The 12,760-nt window shown below is 42.4% G+C and overlaps 1 protein-coding gene across 22 annotated transcripts in view; it reads left to right on the top strand.

Annotated features, from left to right (window-relative positions):
- MAGI1 (membrane associated guanylate kinase, WW and PDZ domain containing 1) overlaps positions 1–12,760 on the top strand; it is a 332,909-nt gene that overhangs the window by 310,102 nt on the left and 10,047 nt on the right. For 16 of the 22 annotated variants that reach the window (XM_062008017.1, XM_062008014.1, XM_062008024.1 and 13 more), the window contains 4 exons: positions 1,599–1,690; positions 2,645–2,837; positions 5,993–6,286; positions 9,472–9,675. In XM_062008017.1, coding sequence (XP_061864001.1) covers positions 1,599–1,690; positions 2,645–2,837; positions 5,993–6,286; positions 9,472–9,675 — 783 coding nt within the window. The remainder of the gene's footprint in view (positions 1–1,598; positions 1,691–2,644; positions 2,838–5,992; positions 6,287–9,471; positions 9,676–12,760) is intronic. The other 6 variants (XM_062008018.1, XM_062008023.1, XM_062008009.1 and 3 more) reach the window with 2 other exon arrangements.

Raw genomic sequence — 12,760 nt, 5'->3', positions numbered from 1 at the left:
CAATATGCTGGAGAGTGTGTCTGTTCTTCATGCTCCCCCTTGCAGTGGCAAACACTAGTTAATCCATTGCCCAAATTCTGCCGTTGTGCCACACATCTGCATGGTGGTGAGCTGGCTAAAGGCAGCTCATCTGAACAGAGGAACCATGCAGGCTTCCAGTGTGGTCATCACCTGTAATTCTTCTGTAATTATACCTGGACAAAAATTACCCTCTAGTTCAGCAAGGTAATGTGCACAGGTGTTAAGCTTAGTTTATGACTGCCACTTATTAAATTGTAAAAATAGATATAAAACAGTTTGACTGAAAACATCAAAGCAGACATCTGTGCCTCAGCACTCACCTGTTCTTTTAAGTTTTAGCGTTCCTGGGTCTTTAATTCATGTTATATTTTAAACCTGTTGAGTGGCTGAAGAGGCAGAGCATCCAAGCTAACCAAAAGTCTTAATGCTGAAAAGCACCAGATGACTAGACCCAAACCTTGACACAACAGGCACCAACAGTGTAAAATGCAATTAGAGTCCAGTCTGACACTCACTGTTATCCATGGAAAACAACCAGTTTATCTGCTCATAGATACAGACAACTAGATGATATTCATTGCATCCTATATCTGAGTATGCACATATTTAAATGACATTTCTGAATGATATACTTTGGTTTTTTTGCTAAGGATGCAGTCAGCTGACTTGTAAGGGAACAGCTTTTTTATCATTAATTATAAATTTGGGGAGGGGATCATTACAAAGTTAGCCAATGCTACAGATAGTAACCAATAAATATTAAATGAAACCGAAGTTGTCTTTTGATATGATTTAATGTTAGCAATTAATTTTACATTTTTTAAGAAGGGATGAAAGCAAGCATGAATAAGTTAATGTAAAACATAACTGTTCAACTGCACTTCAAGGTTAGTACACTGTATGTAATATTCATTGTAAAAGCCTTGCTGGTGTTTCATGCTAATGAGTAGGCAAGAGTGAGCTTTTTTATGTTTCCAGCTGGTTTTGCCTGTTCAGTGGTTTTACAGAGCCCATATACAAGCCAGTGAGTCAGTAGAGCTACTTTGCTTTCAGTGGAGCACTTCTGTTTTACATCAGCTGAGGATCTGTCCCACAGTTATTTAGAGCAGTGTCAGTAGACAGATAGGAAACTGTGCTTGTGAAAGTTAATTAAACAGTAAAAGTCAAAACAAGTGGCTCTTTTGTCTCCCATGAAAGAGGAAGCAGCTGTATTGTTTCTGGCAGAGTGATTCTCTGTTGTACACATTTATTGATGATTTGGAAGAGGCTCTTGCACTGAGTAATGATGGTAATATTGATAGAAAGAAATACTATAGTGATAAACAAATGGCAAGTCACAATTAGACACCTAAAAAGTAGAAACCACCGAGTAATTTTTAGTAATAGCTTAAATAATAATCCTTTAGTATTTAAAGCTATGTATAAATGTTTTTCTGTCTAAAAATTCAAGACTACCTCATTTAAAGAGTAAAATTGTGCAGCAGATCCCTCTACACATATGTCAGAGCAGTCCCAAATTTGAGTGTAAACATGTGGGATTTGGATTGTAAATTACACTTTTTCTTCTTTCCCTTCAGTTCCAGATTACCAAGAGCAAGATATCTTTCTATGGAGAAAGGAAACCGGTTTTGGATTTAGGATTCTAGGTGGAAATGAGCCTGGAGAACCCGTAAGTATTTCTAGAAGTGGCCATGTTTATCTCAGTACATCTCCCAGAATCACAGCAGTAGCATGTAACCATGCAGAGTCATGTTGTAGCATCTTCTGTTAAAATGACTAGTGGGCTGTGTATTTACATCCTACATCTCCTCCAGAAAACCAAACCAAAGCTCCCATAACTGACATGGGTTTGACTTCCCTGTTTTGGCTCTTCCCTGTTTCTGTGATAGTTCCAATGAAAGCACATAGGTCTGAAATTGCCTGGCTGCTGAAGAAAGGATGTCCTTGTCAAGTGTGAAAGTATTTTGATCTTAAAGAGTGTCAGGTTTGCTATTTGCTCAGTTTTCTCTTTGAATTCACTTAACTTTACCATGAATTCAGTGCTTGTGGAAGATGTCAGGCTTTTTGCTGCACGGGACAAAGCCAGATATTGGCAGCATAAATTTCCACATATTTCTGTGCCAAAACAATTTTGCTCATTTATGAAAAGAGGGGCCTTGAGTTCTTCACATGTTGGAGTCACTCCACAGAACTCGCTGAAGATAAACCAAGACTGAGCTGCTGGAGAGGCGAGTGGTACGAAGCTTGTGAACCCTAAAGGCAACTGAAAGGATGACTCCATCTCCACTCCCCTGACAGGACCCTCAGTGCTTTTAACCATCTTCCTCTCTGGTTGCACTGTCTGATTGAACACATTTCCCAAGGCTATCTGTGATTAGAATGAAGGGACTGCCTATAGAAACAAGCTGTCAATTTATTATCGTTTCACAATGTGGCTGTATTCACAGGCAGCTGCTTTCACAGGAGCAGCTTTTCCTGACCAGCAGACACTTGTCAACATTTTCTTCTCCCTACTAAACTGGGTTTAACTACCAGTGCCCCTTGCTCCCAGCTAACTATTGAGCTAGCTCTCATTTATCACTATTCTTCTTTGCTTCCTTCCTTTCTCCTGTTTGTTCCTCAGATTTACATCGGTCACATTGTACCACTGGGCGCTGCTGATGCCGACGGCCGCCTGCGATCGGGCGATGAGCTCATTTGTGTGGACGGGACACCCGTGGTTGGGAAGTCACACCAGCTTGTGGTCCAGCTTATGCAACAGGCAGCCAAACAAGGGCATGTCAATCTGACCGTCAGGCGCAAAGTGGTTTACACAGGTAGGCTGCCATCTCGCTCTGCAGGGGTAGATTTTCGTGCCAGACTCCATCTGTTCAGCAAGTGGTTTAAAGAAAAAAAGGCTTCTCCTTGTAATACTGGGAAACTCAGGGAGTGTGGAGTTATTTTTTCTTCTATTGCCTGTTTTTAGTCCTTTTTGTTCTTGACCGAGTAAGTTTCAAGTATTTTGCTTGCAGTCCAGACTCTCTCAGTCGGCTTCCTCAGTTTTTGTGGAGGTTTCCACTAAAATGGGGAACTCTTCAGTTGTAGCATATTATTTTTAGTTTGTCTCATGCAGCAATAGACATTGTGCCTGACTGCCTGTGTTTTCTATTTGCTTCCTAAAATAACTATGCTGCCTGGTAGCCACGCTTAAACTAGGAGATGCTGAAGAGTGCACAGCAGGGGAAGTAAGGGCAGAGAGTGAATGAGGGCATTGATGTGTGGTTGTCTGGTGTCCCAGGCTTAGGAGAAGCTTCAACTGAGGATGCAACATGTAGTCAACTAACCACAGAAAGCAAAACAATAAGCATCATTGATTCTGGTAGTGCAGGGTATGCGTGTTTGTTATAAGAGAGAGATTTCTGCATGCTGAGTTATGCTAGGCATTATACATCCACTGCACAGGCAGTGTACAGGCTAAATGGACAAAACCCAAAGCTGACACAAAGAGATGCAAAAAGAAGTGATGGTTCATGATGGCACCCAGATCAGTAACAGAAAAATATCCTGGTAGGAAAGAAAACCAAGACACAAGTGTGGGCTTTCTACGTGAACTTATGCTTAATATTGGAGAGTAACATTGGAGTGCAGCCTCTTGCTGTGAGTCCCTTTAGGGAGCTCAAGTGTGGGATTTGGTTTAGCTCACTCATTCAAAAGAAAGGCTATTACAGAGCTGTTTAAGCTTAGGTATCAGCATTAAAATAGGCAGTGATGTACTTTCGTCTTAAAGAGCATCAAAATAACATTCAGGTTGAAAATTAGGCCCTCAGTGGAAGCCAGGGCTAGAGAAGTACCTCTGAAATAGCTCTGTGTTCCTACCCAGGGTGAGCTCCTTCTGCACAATATTAAATAAATGTTCAATTCTCATTTCTTCTGCCCGTTGTGGATTAAATGCCAGGTTACATCTCTCCTCTAATAGCCTCTCTTATTCCTGACAAAGTGCTGCCAGTGTGAGAGAGGCTTTAGGAGATGAGCTTTGGGAGGAAGGGGGGAAGGGAAGCTGAATTTTGGTATTGTTTTTGTGCATAGATTTTTCTATCCAGTTTTACAGCCTCTAGGCTGGAAATTACCATCAAAGATTTAGATGCATGAGAAATCTATTGGTATTTCATTCAGGGGCATGTTACTCCAGACCGAGCTATTTCTGAATCCGTTCAAATGTGCACTCTTACTCTAGGATAAATTATTCAGGATCCCTTTCACCTTATGTTTGCAGGCTTTTAAGTTCTAGCATAATTTTGTAGGGAAGCCTCTTGAATTTGGTCCTTTATTCCTCCTGTCACCTGTATGGTGCCAGTCAAAAAAGATTGTTTACCTTTAGATACTCCACGACTTGAGATTCATACAGGGGAAAATTTACACTCCTATATTCTGAATATGTAGAATACTGTATATTTAGTACATGCTTTGAGTATATAAGTGCAGACAGGTACTTTACCCAGGAATATTTTCTTTATTTGGTTGTTTGGATCGTGAATGTACATGTTTAGGTTTTGTTTGGCATCCATTTCCTTGTTACTTTTAAGATCTCCGACTTGATTTTGCTTTACCAGATTGGAGAAGTGACCTGATTAGTGGAGGTAGCCATTCAGTAGAGACAAGTGCAGTATGGTGCTCTGGGCTGTGCAAATGGGCTGTAGAGAACTGGCTGAGTAACAAGTGGAAGCTATTGTGTGGGCCACAAGCTTTAGCCTGAGGTTGGCTCAGGTGAAGGAAAATACTGGAAAAATGCTGGGATGTAAGCAGAGGAGATCTCTCCTGATTTCCCAGCAGATGATGGCTTAGCTGCAATATGGTCCAGCACTTCAAGAAAGACATGTTTGGGTTGGCGAGAGCCCAACTGGAGGGAGTCCAGAGGACCAATGAGAATAAGGAGAACTCTAGAAAACATGGTCTGCAGGGAAATACTGAACAAATTGGGATTGTTTAGCCTAAAGCAGAGAAGGGGGAGGAGGTGTTAAACTCCCCGAGACTATAAGAGGCTGCTGCAAAGAGGAAGGGAATAATATGTTCTCCATATGCCTGCTAGATAGAACGAGAAATAATAGCCTTATGTTGCAGCAGGAAGATTTAAGTTAGATATTACAACCAATAGATTGCCTGGGGAGATATTTAACAGCTGATTAGACAAACATCTGTCAGGACTGACAGCAACTATAGTTGTCCCTGACTCAAGCAGAGTGTGGACCAAATGACTTTTTTTGAGATTTCTACAGGCCTTTTGGTAGCTGATTAGATTTTAAACTAACACCACTGACAACTTCAGTTGCTATTAAACACTTGTTTAATATTAATATTAGCTTTAATAATGTTTAATGGTTCCCCCCAACTGTGGCAGATTGTACAGATGATAGTTGCTGTTTCTTCCATCCAGAAAAGCTTTTGTTCCTAAGTTGTTTTGCTTTAGTATGGGTGGTTATTATTACTTAAGATCACATTAATTAAAGGCAATCAGTGGTACCCAGCTGATAGTTAAAAAATCCACAGATGTTCAGTGATGGGTATTTGCTGTCACTCTCTCCTCACAGCTTGTACACATCCACACAGTTGCATGGGTCTAACTGAAGTGGGAATGTGGCATCTAAGGGAGGCACCTGTAAACTAACATAATCCAGTCTTTAAATGCCACAGGGCATCCAAGCACTCTGCACTGCACTGATTTAACCATTCTGCTGCTGCAGCTCAGCAGCAGAAGACTCTGGCTGCCTGACCATATCCTGAAGGGGTGGATCATGTGTGATCAGTGCCATCACCAAAAAGAGCTGTGGCATCCAAAAGGAGACAGAGCCTTTGGTCGTTATGGCCATGATTTATAGACTGAAGCAAGTGGTTTGCCCTTTTGGGTTTTTTTAACCCTTTCCTTAGGCTTGGCACTTTCCAAGCACTAAATAGTGCAGCCTGCTCAGACAGTCCCTTTTATATTTTTCCTCCCCAGTTCCCAAGGCAGAGAATGAAGTCCCATCCCCAGCCTCTTCCCACCACAGCAGCAACCAGCCGGCCTCACTGACGGAGGAGAAGCGAACGCCGCAGGGCAGCCAGAACTCCCTCAACACGGTGAGCTCGGGCAGCGGCAGCACCAGCGGCATCGGCAGTGGCGGCGGCGGCGGCAGCGGTGTGGTCAGCACCGTGGTGCAGCCCTACGACGTGGAAATCCGCCGAGGTGAAAACGAGGGCTTCGGCTTCGTCATCGTCTCGTCGGTGAGCAGGCCTGAGGCGGGGACCACCTTCGGTAAGTCCCGGGCATTTGGCACCTCAGCTCGAGTGGGACGCAGGCTGGAGGGCTGCAGCATAAGGAGAGTGGTCATCTGTTTAATTCAAAGTCATGAGCATGCCCTAACTCATGTAATTAATAGCTTAATAAGAGGCAAAGACATGGGAGGTTTTTTACTCCTGGGTTTTGTTCAGCACTGAAGAGCAAAATGAGAAATCACAACCTGAAGAGCAAAAATGCCACCAGGGGCAATACCTACTGTTCCGTGAAGCTCTGGCTCTCCCTCTTAGCTAGATGCCTTTCTGGGGTTTACTCTTGGAAGAGCAGCCAGGGATCCCCCCAGTGATGCTGTTTGCTAATGCAGAAAGGGAGCAAGTGGAATGAAATATGTCTCCTGATGGTGGAATTGAGCCAGTTGATTTAAAAGCAGTAATGCTTAAACTGATTAACTTCTCCTTGGCAATCAGGGTTATTTTGATCCTCATTATAGAGTGAGCATACTGGTAGCTGGAAAGTTTTAATTCACAGGGCTTGCTGGTGAGACATAAAATGGAGAATACCATTAAAAAAAAGGATGATTTTTTGACCCATTCCACCTCTTCCCAAATCCAGTTCTGTGGGAATGGGGGGAAATGAAATTCATGCAACGTCACACTTAGTATCCTGCCCTAATAGAAGTCATCATGATTTCTTTCTGAAGACAGTCCTTTCTGCTTGGCAGATACCCATTCCCAGGTGTTGCTGCAAAGGATGTGTACATAAGCTGATTTGGCAAGTACTCTAGAGCAGAAATGCCAATGCAAGGGGGAAACTAGTCAGAGAGGCTATTTTCTTCCCTTTCTATCTCCTCCAAAAGAGCCAGTGGCAGTATCCACTTATACTTTGTAGGGGAAGAAGAGGGTGTTCCCTCCTTGTTGGTCTGTGGCATGTGATAGAGATGGAGGGGGAAGGGAAAGAAGAACACATACTACCTCTCAGAGCAAGGATGTGGTTTGCGGACAAAATACGTTACAGTCTCCTTGTACAGCTTGAGTGTTCCTGGAACATACAGGTGCATGTGGCAAGAAATGGCCTTTCCCCCTTTTTTCTAGACTTTTTGTTCTGAAATTTCCTGCTCTTGCCCATCAGCAGTGCCCTTACTAATACATCAAGGGAGCATCACCTCCTTTGCTGGTATTTGATGCAGAATGGGCTATTTCTACAATTGTCCTGGGCAGTCATGGCAGCAGAGATGTCAAGGGGGAAGTATCTAGTACAGACTAGGGGCATTGAGTTCTGTCAGTTCTCAGGTGCCAGGCTACCTCACACTGTCCTTGCTGCTGGAAACTGCTCTTCCAGAAATGGTATTTTGGTGCCAGAACACAACAGTGTAATGTAATATAGATTAAACTGAACTCTTATCTTCTGAAAGTACTTGCAAACCTGTGTGTAAAGAACTTTTACTTCTGTGTGAAGACTATGCTCTGACTCTTTTCTGCAGACAAACTTTGACCTGAGGTTGTAAAGAGTTGTGTTTGCTTTAAACCAAGATACTCGCTAACTGGAAGTTTTCCGTGCAGGGGCTCCTCATGGAGATCTGTTGATCTGTGACTGTTTTTCCTTTAATTTTTTTTAAAGTGTATTCAGCTCTTTCCTCATAGTCTGCATGAGATATATTCCCTCTGCTGCGTGGTGCTTGCTTTAGGCCTGCTTTGTACTTTTGTGTTTTTTTCTTTCATGGGTAACGTGTAGAGATGGGCCAAACTGTTTCTAAAACCCACCTTGGTCACTTTGGTGTGGGCTCTGTCATCTGTGTTCAGTGGGGTAGGAATCCATACCCTCAAAACAGCCTTTAAACTGAATGGAGCTTTGTATTACCAGGAAGTGAAACTTTCTGACATCACAGTAAAAGAAGAAAAAAAAATAATCCCCCTGCCTTTTGCAACTAATATTAACTTTTCTGCTGGATTTCATTGCATCTTTGCAGCTTTGTTTTCTCACCTCACATTCCTTTTGTTGAGCCTTTTCTTCTTTATGGTCTTTCTAGTGGTGTCCTGTGTGCAGCAATGTATCTCTACAACTAGTAATCAAATACAGACTCCATCACAGATGGCAAAATGCATCTGGAGGGTGAATGTATTGTGGATGCAAAGCATGAGGTGACCACTCTATGTACCTCATGGTTTTATTATGTGCTGCATGTCTGAGGGCCTCTTGCCTGTGTAAAGAAGCCACACAAAAGCCCAGTGGATTTATCTCAGTGAAGTTGTGTATCCCCTGTGTCCCAGTTCTGCATTTTGTGGACAATCTGGTGCTTTTTCACAAACAAGTGCATGCAACCGTAGGAGGATTTTTGTCTCCAAAACACATTCATCCTAAAGTGCTCTTGCTCTACGTGTCAGACATCACAGTGTGTGTGGTTTTAGAGGTATTTAAATGAGGAGATCCTTATTCCCTGCTCCTGTCCTGATGGCATCTAAGATCATAAAAGGGAAAGGGTTAACAGAGGGCTAAGGTGGATGCCTGCACCAAACAGGTTACCTTTGTCAGTCTTGGCCCATCTGTAGTGGTCCTATTCCTTCCCTGGTAGTACCTTTATTCATGATGAAGAAAAATGTTTCATGTTGCTTCCCCATGCAGTGCTGGTAGCGTGGGTCTTTGTGGTAGAAAGGGAGTCATGCTCCCTTCTAGGCCTGGAACAATTTTCTCTTTCTACGTTGAGAAAGAACAAAACATTGGCAGACGCTTGAACGGCATTTGACTTAGAGAAGGGCTAGAGAGGCTGACACCAATGTGGTCTCAGAGGAGGAAGGTTGTGTTTTCTACAGTTTCAAGGGGTTTTTTTGTTCAAAAAGAAAATCAGGATTTGGGTTTTGATGGGGGCTGCTGAATGCAATTGCAGTCTGTAAAAATCTCACCATTTATTAACAGAAATCACAGTGGGAGGAGTTTGGAGTGATTAACAAAACATCTCTTTGTAAAAGAAGTAAAGTGTTGTGCACTCGTACTAGTTGATTGCCAATGTTTTGAACACTGGCAGCAAAGCTATCCTATAATAACTTTTGCTTGATGCATTAATTAATTAACCCTTAACCTTCTCTTTCCCTTTTCAACCCTTTTTCTCCTTTTCCCCTTCGCCATATTCCCACGTATGTAAACAATTGTAAACCAAACCAAACAAAAAACCAAAAACCAAAACCAACCCCCCCAAACCAATACAAAAGCGGGAAATGCATGTGTGGCCATGCCTCACAAAATAGGTCGGATAATTGAAGGGAGTCCCGCAGACCGCTGTGGCAAGCTGAAAGTAGGCGACCGGATCTTGGCCGTCAATGGGTGCTCCATCACCAACAAGTCGCATTCAGACATCGTCAACCTCATTAAGGAAGCGGGAAACACCGTTACCCTGCGCATCATCCCAGGAGATGGTAAAGTATATGTTTCCTGCTGTCTTACCTGACCCTCTCGGTGGTTTCCTGCCTGGGCTTTTTGCATCAGAGCTGTAAAGTCATGGAGGACTCAGTTTACGCTCCCACTTTGAGAATTAACAGTGAAGGGGGGTTGTGAGTCCTCCACAGCTTTGTTTTTTTGTTTCTTTCTATAGAAATAGGAGTTCTGGTTTTAAACAGGGAGGTGCTGATTCTACATTGAAAAGATAACATTCCATTCCATCATATTCCTCCATGTCTCTCCTTAAAACGATCTTCTCTAAAATTGATGCATACCAGTTGATGCGATTCTTAGGTTAATAATGCAGCTTTAGAATATTCAGGAGCCACTGTTAATATGTGAGATTCCTGAAGCTTTGTATATACCCAAGCAGGCTGTAGATTTAAGAGATCACAGAAAGGGATAAACACTTTGTCATGTTTTAAGCTGTTTGAAAAGAAGATTTGCTTTTATTCTGGGTAAGTTGCTTTGGGAGCAAGCTCAGTACATTTTGAAGTAAGTTTGTTAAATGGCGATGGCTCATCTGTGTTCAATGCAAGAACTGCTGTGTTCTTGCAGCTGATCACTACCAGAGTTCATAGTGAGATGCATAGTGTGAACCCATTAGGCAGAAATTTTTTTATAGTGCTCTCTTTTTAGGCTGAATTAGTTAATTTCCAGAAGCCAGTAAGATGAGACATTCTCAAAATCTTGAGAGGTTTGCTCTAAACCCCACGAGATTTAAGAAATTGGTCTCCAAGTTATTTTCTCTTTGTTATCTTTGGGTGCTTCTGTTGTTTTCTTTTTGTTGACTTTTGGGTACTTTTTTGGTGAATAGAAATGGTCTAACGGTGTACTTAGAGGATAGTGGTTGAAGGGAGGAGTAAATCAGAAGCCATACTTCGCAGATAAACATGAGACTGAGGCTCATCAAAGACTCACAACAAACTCACACTGCTAATCTCTTCTAACTTTATTAAAACCATCAAGGGTTTTTGCTTTGTATTAAGTCTCTCACCAACTCGTTGCCATAGACCACCGCAGGACTGTATTTGCAATGAAATTACAGTGCTTTATCATGCTACCAGCTGATGCAAGGAGAACAGAGAGCTGAAAACTGACAAGCTTAGATTAGGCATTTCATTGGTGCCTGAGTGTTCTAGGGCAGAACAGGGCAAGGAATCACTGAAATATCCAGAATTTAGATTTTTAATTCTACTGGAGATCATTTGTGCTACCCTTGTGTTCTGTTCCAGTGTTGCATGGTGGCTGGCATGCGTCCTGAACCAGTGTCTAAATAACCAGCAGAATTATGCACAACTCCTGACTCATGGGATAGAGTGGGCTAAAGATAGATGCAGTACAGCAGCGTGAAGATACATCTGTAGCAAAGATGTGTTGTTGCTCTACTTGGTGTTCTTAAGTGTGACCTACTAAAGAGTAGGAATCTTGCATTCTCTTTGAAGCTCATCTTCATCTGATCTCCAAATATTTGTGGAGGATTTCAGAGGCTTTTGTTCTGCATCAATACAGAACACTTAAACATATTTTGGTGATGCCTCATGTTGGAAAGAGGTTTTTAACATCAAGGCATGTACATAGAATTATTTCTTAATATGTAGTGATGTAACCACACCTAGGGAAGTCTCCTTCTCACACAAGTTAACCATCAGTGGCACATCCTTGCAAGAGTGTGTTTTGGTTGTGCATGCCCTGAAAGGTCCAGGCAGACCCAGGAGCCTGTCCCACTCTCTGAGACCCTGGACAAGAGCCAGCTCTGGTCTGGAAGATGTTATGGCTCCATATGCTGAGGGTTTGAGCATGTTAACTTGGACACAGTGCTGCAGGCAAAGGAGCTGTGCTCTCACTGCACCCATCTGTTTAAATGGTTCTTCCTTTTCTCTTTTCTTGACTCCCTTTACATGCAGGAATGGAAAAACCTTCATCTCATCTAGATTTCTCCACTGTAAAAATGAATTCATTAAATTCACCACCTCTTATTAATTCAGGCCAAAAGAAAAAAAATCCCACTTCTGTGATTTTGTGTTACAGCTGGACTCTGTTTAATAATGGCAGATTTCTCCATAGTCAGTAAAATGAATTACCAGATGCCTTGAACTGAAGAGGCAAACAAGGACAGGGTAGAAGCCCTTGTAATTTTGTGTTGGCAAGCCAGATGTTTCCACCCAATTTTCACTGCTCTTTGTGTGATGATGGCTTCTTTAAATGTGGGATTGGAAGTGGAGAAATTCAGTCAAGAAGCAAGTGGTTGTGCATTCACCTTAGATTTCACTCTTGAAAAGTGGATCGTGGCTGGCATTTTGTAATCTGTGATCCTTTCCTAAGTAGAATGAGTGTAGGCACAAAGTGGGGGTTCTGTTTGTACAGAACTGTTCCACGAAAGAATAAGTGCCTGCCACAGGAGTAACTTTAGCTGGGAATGCCATACCTAATCAGTGGGTGTTTTTAGTGATACATACACAACCAATAGAGCTGTTCAACGTTTTGAGTGGTTATACGTGTACCACCTTCTTCCTCTGAACTCCTGTATGAGAAGAAAGGTGTTTTCAGGAGCTGCTGGCTTCTGGAGCAATTAAAATTCTTAAACTGCTCAGTACTAATTTCAGTTGAGGTTTGAGACATTTCTGCAAAACGTGTTGGGTGCAATATACAAGTGTTCCAGGTCTTTCATCCAAAACTACTTTGCTACTATTTGGCTGATGGCCTTAGGCAAAATTTTGGACAAATTCTGGATTAACTCTGGTCTTACTAAAGTTTATGATAAAGCTCCAAAATGACAAGGGGACCATTTTGCCAGGCCATACTGTGAGGGACATTTAGATCGTCACTTTTCAGTTCTGTCTACAGCAACTCCCTTCCCATTTCTGTGAAGCAGGAGAGAAGACCCTTCCTTGAAGCAACTCCTACCATGTTTGGGGAAATATGACATTTGCACAGGCTGATGTTGGGCTGAGAGCCATTTACCATGGCATAAACTGAGTTTTGAAGTTAATCCTACTCTCTGAGTGAGCCTCTTGGTAAATGGTACCCAGAGTTGTACCAATGTTGATACATTTGGTACAG

Source organism: Colius striatus, chromosome 15 (genome assembly GCF_028858725.1).
Source record: "Colius striatus isolate bColStr4 chromosome 15, bColStr4.1.hap1, whole genome shotgun sequence".
NCBI lineage: Eukaryota > Metazoa > Chordata > Aves > Coliiformes > Coliidae > Colius > Colius striatus.
The sequence above is the reverse complement of the archived record's forward strand: the minus strand, read 5'-3'. Positions and strand labels throughout refer to the sequence as shown.